Source organism: Chrysochloris asiatica, unplaced genomic scaffold (genome assembly GCF_000296735.1).
Source record: "Chrysochloris asiatica unplaced genomic scaffold, ChrAsi1.0 scaffold00074, whole genome shotgun sequence".
NCBI classification, from domain to species: domain Eukaryota; kingdom Metazoa; phylum Chordata; class Mammalia; order Afrosoricida; family Chrysochloridae; genus Chrysochloris; species Chrysochloris asiatica.
Window position 1 is genome coordinate 13,653,281 of NW_006408592.1, and position 8,320 is coordinate 13,661,600.

Genomic DNA, 8,320 nt, shown 5'->3' on the forward strand with positions numbered 1-8,320 from the left:
GCCCGACAAGCAAAACAGCTGAATGTCTCTGGGGTTTATCCAGTTCCCCAAGGATTAAACAGTTCTTAAAGTCTTCTCTGCTGTGGCTGGCTCGCTGGTACTCTTGCCAGGGGGACCTCAATGGAAATGCAGATGGCATCCCTCTGAAAGGCTTTTCTTGAACACTGATTTAAAGCAGCCCCTCATGAGTCTCCATTTAATTTCTTCCACAGCATTTCTATCTGAAAGGATTGTCTGCCTTTCTCTTATCCAGGAACGACATGAACCTTGTTTGTCTTGCTTATCTCAATGTCTCCAGGACATAGATTAGTGCCTGACCTATAAAAGGTGCTCAATAAATACTTTGTGAATGAGTCTATATAAAAAGCCCTCAGGAAGGGACAGCTATTATTGTGTGGTATCTTCTTAAGTCTAGCTTGTCCTGAATAATTTTTTTCTAAGGGGTTTTTAATTAGACTCTGTCTTCTCAGAAAGGGCTAAAAAAAAAAATCCTTATTTTCTCTTTTTTTTTTTTTAAGATTTTATAACAAGAACAAAAGCCTTACTGATAGAAATTATATTCATGGGAAAAAGAACTAGTTGAAACTGAAGAATATAAATCAATATAAAGAACCTTTATTAGTAGAAAATTGTATTTTAAGATACCTATACAAATGAGTCCTGGTGTGGCGCTGTGGGCTAATGCATCAGACTGCAAAGTTGTTTGAACTAAAAGGTCAGTGGTTCAAGCTCACCAGCTTCTCCTTGTAAACCATATACAGGGTCGCTATGGGTCAGAATAGACTAGACAACACTTAAAAACAACAACAACATACAAATGAAGGCCTCCTGGTATAGAGCTGTAGGATCAGCACTGGGCTGTGAATAGCAATTTAGACAGTTCAAACCTACCAGCTACTCCTCAGAAACCCTATACAGGGTGGTTATGAGTCAGAACTGACTCGACAGCCCTTAACAACAACAACAACAACAACATACAAAGGCAAGAATAAGGTAGATCTCTATACTTATATGGCAGTCTGCCCATAATAATAGTGAAAGTTACAGAGTAATAATATAGAGTGTGACCATAAAGATGTAAGAAGGTTCTAAGCGTATACATGTGTCTGTGTAGGTGTGTATATGTTTGCAGAAGCATATAAGGAGAGCTAGAGCAGAATACACAAAATGTGGACATTGGGGAGGGGAAATCTTTCACCGTTTTGCTTCTACATTTCTGCACTGTTGGAATATTTTACAATGAGCATGTTTTACTTTTGTATTAAATTTTTTTTTCCCTGAAAGGGCAAAAAAACCCCAGAACTTGATTGTATCTAAGATAAAGTATTATAAAAATGTGAAGATCCTGATATCGGTAATTGTAGGGCTCTAGAAATAAGCCCTCCAGGTAGGAGGCATTGCTGAGCAAGAGCTGAACCAACACAACCTCAAGATTAGGAAGAAAGAGGAGTCTAGCCTTGAAAATGAGCAGTAGGGGATATTATTCTTTCCTGTGTCCTCTGCTGGCCCAGCCAGCTGAGTGCACAGGATATATAGAGTGGACACGTAAGGTAAAGGTCCAACAGAGTACCAACAGCTATCAGCATGCTGGACACAGCTGTCCCTACCTTTAAGGCCTCACTCATTCCTCGGCCAATCACAAGAGTCTGCACACCCTTCTTGACAACTTCCTCCACATCTGCAGGCTGCACACCAGGAGAATGCTGGATGTGGAAAGAGAAAGCATATGAGGTACTTGCTCTTTTCATCGTTCTTTACAACAGACATTCTGGGGGAATTCATTCATTCATTCAAGATACGTTTACTGAGGTTTACTCTGTGCCAAGCCTTGTTCTTTAAAATAACAGAGAAGAGGCAGTGCTGTCCTAAGGAGCTCCAAGTCTAATGAAAATTTAGCTAGAGGAGGTGGCATTTAAGCTGAGACCCAAAGGACCAACAGGAATTCACCCACAAGCATTCCAAGTAGAGGGAAGAGCACGTACAAAAACTCAGAGAAAAGAAAGAAGCTAGTAACTCACCGTGACTGGAGTGTGCAATGATGGGTGAGGGAACAGAAAGAGATGAAAAAGAGTAGATAGGTACTTCCATACCATGCTAAAATTTGGGTTGGGGAACATTTCATAAAAATGAAGTTTCCTTTTTTTAATTTGTAAGTTTTTCTTTTGCTTTAGGTGAAAGTTTGTAGAGCAATTTAGTTTCCCATTCGATGGATTGAACATAAAGTGTTCCATGACATTGATTGTATTCCCCACAGTGTAGCAGCACTCTCCATTTCTGCTCTGGGTTCCTCATTTTCTTTCATTTGGATTTTGTCACCTTCTGCCTTCTCAGCTTTTCTTTTTGGCAAATATCTTCCTTTTCAAGTGTTAAATGTTCTAAGGAACACATTTCCCTGGGGTGTCATTGTTTATTTTATGGACCAATCTATTGTTTGCCTGAAAGGTGTTATGATAGCTACAGTCAACGTGACTGAGTCTGGATTCTCAGTGGTTCAGCAGTTAAATCTCATCATTCTCCATGATGAGATTTAAGCTAATGTAATCATGTCTCCTATGAAACGATCTCAGGTGATCAGCCCTGATCAGATGTAACTGAGGTTCAAACAGACCCCATGGTCGAGTGCTTATCCTACAGCACCACACCATGACTCAATTGCACAATGCATTTTAATAAATTCTCACTTCTGAGCTCTGGTAGCGTAGTGGCTACAAATCGGGCTGCGAACCTTAAGGTCAGCGGTTCGAAACTACCAGCCGCTCCGCGGGAGAAAGATGAGGCTTTCTACTCCCGTAAAGATTTACACCCTCGGAAACCCTGTACAGGGTCGCTATGGGTCGGAACCGACTTGACGGCACTTAACAACAACAACAACATGTTAATGAGATCAGATGCTACCTACAGGATTAGGCTATATCTTTTTTTTTTAGGCTGTATCTTGAGTTAATCTCTTTTGACATATAAAGGGAGAAAGAAATGAGCTGAGAAAGAGGGACCCACTGCCACCAAGAAACAAGAGCTGGGAGTAAAGTGTATCCTGTGGACTTGGTGTCCCTGCATTGAGAAACTTCTAGATCCAGCTGAAGATTGATGTCAAGACACACGGTGATCTCCAAGGAATGCTGAAAGGAGGCAAAGACCTTTCTCCAGAGCCAGTACTCTGAGTTCAGACTTGTAAACTAAGAGAGAATGAATTTCTGTTTGTTAAAGCCATACCTACATGTGGTATTTCTGTTATAGCAGCACTAGGAGCTCTGGTAGTGTAATGGATTATGAGCTGGGCTGCAAACCACAAGGTCAACAGTTTGAATCTACCAGCTGCTCTGTGAGAGAAAGTTGAGGCTTTCTGCTCCCATAAAGATTTACAGCCTTGGAAACCCTATACAGGGTTGCTATGAGTTGACTCCGACTCCACGGCACACCACCACCACTACCAGAGAACTAAAAATTTGGTACTGAGAATGGGGTGCTGACCTACCAGATTCCTAAAATGTGGAAGTGGTTTTGTAGTTGGTTATTGAGCAGAAGCTGTAAGAGTACTAAGCTGCCTAATAATAAAAACCTAGGATGCCTGGAAGAGACTGTTGGTGGCATGATGGCTGTCAAAGGCCATTCTGCTGAGGGCTCAGAGGGAAGAGAGGAGAACGGCACCACTAGAGACAGCACAGGTAATGAGAAGCAGTGGCAGAGAGACTACAGCAGTAGAACCAGGAGGCTAATACAGGATGGCATGGGAGCTGACTCGTGGAGCTAGAGGCTTCCTGTTGGAGTGGAGCCTCTGGCACTTGTCAGTGGCGCTAAAGCTTTATAACATTTGTCTGAATAGAATAGAGGCCAAGGAACCTGGAAGCAAAACTAAAGAGACAAGGAGCATGGGAAGCGGAGCTGCCTCTGTTAAAAGATGGGACCATGACCTATGGCCTTTCAAAGGTTGAAACCATAATCTCTGGAGTTTCTAAGTTTCCTAAGTTTCAAAGAGTCAGATCTTCTTCATCAACTCAGTTCTGGAGTGTGGGGCTGCTGTTAAGATGGGACCTCTGCTCCAACCTGAGGGGGCAGGGGTGCCATGCCCAAGGGGTCAGTCAGACAGATGAAAAGAATGGGGCTGCACTCAACCAAAGGAGCAGAGTTGCTTTTCCAATGGGCCTACAGGGAAGACTTGAAGCCCAAGGTTGAGGGACCTCTGCCCAGAATCCAGAGTAAATGGCCAACACCAGAATCTAGGGGACAGGGCAGGGTCATTGCCTAGAAGCTCTCAGAGAACAGAGCATTATTTTCAAGACTTAAGAGCTATATGAATTGTTCTGCTGGATCTTTCCTTTATTTGGTACCATCATCTCTTCTTTTCTTCCAACTGCTTCTATTTGTAATGGAAAGGCATATATTTTGCCTTCCACCATTGTATTTGGAAGCAGATAATTTGTATTTAGAGATTAACAGATAAAGAGGAATTTTGTCCCGGACTGGAGTTTTAGAACTGGAAGAATTCAGGAATAATATAATGAGGTTTTGTTGTCTTCCAAGTCTAAAATTCCAATCTGGGACAAAATTACTTACTATAATATTAATATTGTAATATAATGGGGTTAAAAGAATGGTGTTGGAGGTCCTCTCAACGCAAACCCCCTTCCAAGACTAAGACTCAATGGAAATGCATGCTCTAATTGGTGACCACACACATCACCAATGGGGGGAAGTGGGGTAAAAGCAGCAATGAAGCGGCAAGCTAAGCCCTACAATGTTCAGTGGACTTCTGTGGACCCAGTTAGGGACCTGGTTGGCAAGCAGTGTGAAGAGGCCTGGGGACTCTTGGGCCCAGAGTCAGTGGCGTGGCCACAGAGGACTCGAAAGGAGAGTGGAGCTACCGGCTGGGTACCATGCTAGGACTCCAAGACAGTGGTAGTCCTCAGTCAGTTTCTTCATCCTTGGTTTTAGAGGTTGGTGCATAAATTTGAATAATGGTCTTATTAACTGGTCTTCCTTGTAAGTATATGAATATTATTCTATCACAGACAGCATTGTACTTCAAGATAAAGTTTGAAATGTTCTTTTCGATGATGAATGTGATGCTATTCTTTGCGTAAATGGTGTAGACGCAGTGTCTGACCACAAGTACACAAGGAGGAACCACAATTCAACTCAACATCAGCCCATCTTGATTCTTATGAGACATAGTTCTTACTCTCCACCCTTCTTTACCAATCCTTATACCAATCATCCCTTCCACAGTGATTTCCACTTTTCTGTTGGGTTTGATAATCTGTTGCAGTGGCCACACAGAGCTCATAGACAGCACACATGATTAGGAGGTATATTAAAGAAGTTAACAGGATCCAATTCAGGATCAGAATGCAGTCCTTAGGATCAGGAGCAGCTCTTCTCAGCTGTGCCCATAGACTCATCTCTTTCTGATTCTTGGCCTCCCCCCTAATTGGGCAATTGTTACTAAGCTCCTTTGTTGTTGTAAAGTGCCGTCGAATCAGTTCCGACCCATAGCGACCCTGTATAGGGTTTCATAGCGACCCTAGCAGTTGGTAAGATTGAACTGCTGACCTTACAGTTCAAACAGTTTTGCAGTCTGACACATTAACCCACAGTGCCACACCAGGACTCCTTTAGAACTGGTGATCTCCAGCTTCCTGTCCAAAGGCACTCAGTTTCACTTGTTCCATGGACCAGGCAGCCTGTTGCTCTTTCTTGTGATCTTGATGTTGCCACCTCTGCCACCACTGTTTCTCTACATAGGGATCTCAGGGTAAAGTTGTGAGGTGTTATACTGCTTCTGAGATGACTCATTTTATAACCAATGGAATGACCACATTGACCAATCACCACATTAGAGTCCCATACACTCAACTTGCATATCTTACTCAGTCATTCGGTGGACTTACAAAGACCATGATTAGATGAGTCATTATTCACTATAGCACACTCTCAGTTTGTCATTCAAGGCATAGTAAACTATATGACTGTCAGATTAAAAATGGTCAGTACCAGTCCATTTTAGCTCACTAATGCCTAGGATATTGATTTTTATATGTTTAATTTTTGACAACTTCCAATTTTCCTAGATTCATATTTTATACATTCCACATTCCAATGAAGATCAAAGACTACAACTTAAAAAAAAAAAAAACCTCCTCACAAGTGGATAAAAAATAACATGGTAATAAATGGAGGAAAGATTGAAGTTATCAAAGATTTCCTTTTGTTTGGATCTACATGGAAACTGGAGTCAAGAAATCAAACAACACATTGCACTAGGCAAATCTGCTGCACAAGACTATAAAATGTTCAAGAACAAAGATATCAGCTTGAAGACTAAGGTATGCCTGACCCAAGCCATGGTATTTTCAATAGCCTCATATACCCATGAATGTTGGATAGAGAATAAGGAAGACCATACAAGAATTGATGCTTTTGAGTTACGGTAGTGAAGAATATTGAAAAGTACTATGGGCTTTCAGTATTCTGTGTTGGAACACACATCTGGTTAGCAGTAGAGACAGACTGCTCCTTATAAGCCAGGATGGCAAGACTTCCTCTCTTATACTTCAGACATGTTATCAGGAGGGGCCAGCCCCTGTAGAAGGACAACACGCTTGGTAAAGTGGATGGTCAGAAAGAAAGAGGAAGACGCCCCCCACCCCACAATGAGATTGACTGGCACAGTGGCAGCAGCAATGGGCTCAAACATAACAATTGTGAAGATGGCGCAGGACCAGCAGTGTTTTGTTGTGGTGTGCACAGGGTCACTATGAGTCAGAGCTGACTCAATGGAACAAAAACAATTATTAATGAATGTTTGCAGCTGTTTCTTTTCATTTTGAGTGTGGCCCATCAACAAGTGAAGGTCCTGAAAGCTTTGCCCAAGGGTGCTCAGTGACTCTACTTTGAGAAGACAGCTCTTCTCCAGACATATGTTGAGTGCCTTCCAGCCTAATGGGCTCATCTTCTGGCACTATATCAAACAATGTTCCACTGCTTTTCATAAACTGTTGTCTTTGTTTTTGTTTTTTAGCTTTTTATTGTGAATCGAGTGAAGGTTTATAGAGCAAATAATCAGTTTTACATGCAACAAATCATGCAGTCTGCTCATTACATGGTTATAATCCCCTCCAATACCAACAGTTAACAGCATTGACCTCTATTCAGTTTAACTTGCATTCCTCCCTGTGTCTCCCACTACCTTCCATATTTAGCTTTCCTCAGCTAATTGCTGTATATTGCTTGCCTTGTCACCCATGTTAACATGTATGTACCCTCAAGCTCATGAATAATTTCCCTTCACTCCCAGAACCATCATAGATAGTTTCTTTTAACAAGAACACCTTTTTTTTTTTTGAAAACTTTTACAATATTGGTCTCATACAATGTTTGTTCTTTTGTGATTGATTACTTTTACTCAGTTTAATGTCCTCCAGGTTCAAACATGTTGTGAGGTGTTTCACAGCTTCACTATTATTCTTCAACATTTTGTAGTATTCCATTGTGTGTATGTACCAAAGTTTATTTACCCATTCTTCTGTTAATGGGCATTTAGGATGGCTCCATCTTTTTGATATGTCTCTTATAGTCAGTATATTGAAGGATCCTGTTTTCTTATCCATTCTGCTTTTTATGTCTCTTAATTGGAACATTTAATCCATGTACAGATTTAATCTATGTACAGATTCCTCATGAGCACAATTAAGTGTTCTGGAATACTCATACTTTGCAATATTGTCCATAGCTTGTCATAATCCACACAATCGAAAGCCTTTGTATAGTCAATAAAGCACACATAAACATCTTTCTAGTATTCTCTCCTTTCAGCCAAGATCCATCAGACGAATGATACCCTCGTTCCACAGTCTCTTTTGAACCTGGCTTGAACTTCTGGAAGTTCTTTGTCAGTGTATGCTTGGAGCTGTTTCTGTATTTCCTTTAGTAAAACTACTCGCATGGGATATCAAAGATATTGTCTGATGATTTCTGCATTCCGTTGGGTCACCTCTCTTTGAAATGGGCAAAAAAACGGATTTCTTCCAATCAGTCAGCCAGATAGTTGTCTTCCAAATTTCTTGGCATAGATGAATGAGTGCCTCCTGTGCTGCCTCATTTTCTTGAAAGATTTCAATTTTTATTCCATCAATTCCTGGGACCTTGTTCTTTGCCAATTCCTTCACTGCACCTTGAACTTCCTCCTAAATTATCATTGGCTCTTGATCATATGCTACCTCTTGAAACGGTTGAACATTAACCATTTCCTTTTGGTACAGTGACTTTGTCTATTCCTTCCATCTTCTTTTGGTGCTTTCTGCATCATTCAATAATTTGCCCA

At 41.2% G+C, this 8,320-nt stretch overlaps 1 protein-coding gene across 1 annotated transcript in view; it reads right to left on the minus strand.

The window, feature by feature from the left end:
• AAMDC (adipogenesis associated, Mth938 domain containing) overlaps positions 1-8,320 on the minus strand; it is a 12,169-nt gene that overhangs the window by 1,172 nt on the left and 2,677 nt on the right. Inside the window, exon 2 of the mRNA XM_006864992.1 lies at positions 1,608-1,703. Within this exon, the coding sequence (XP_006865054.1) occupies positions 1,608-1,703 (96 nt within the window). The remainder of the gene's footprint in view (positions 1-1,607; positions 1,704-8,320) is intronic.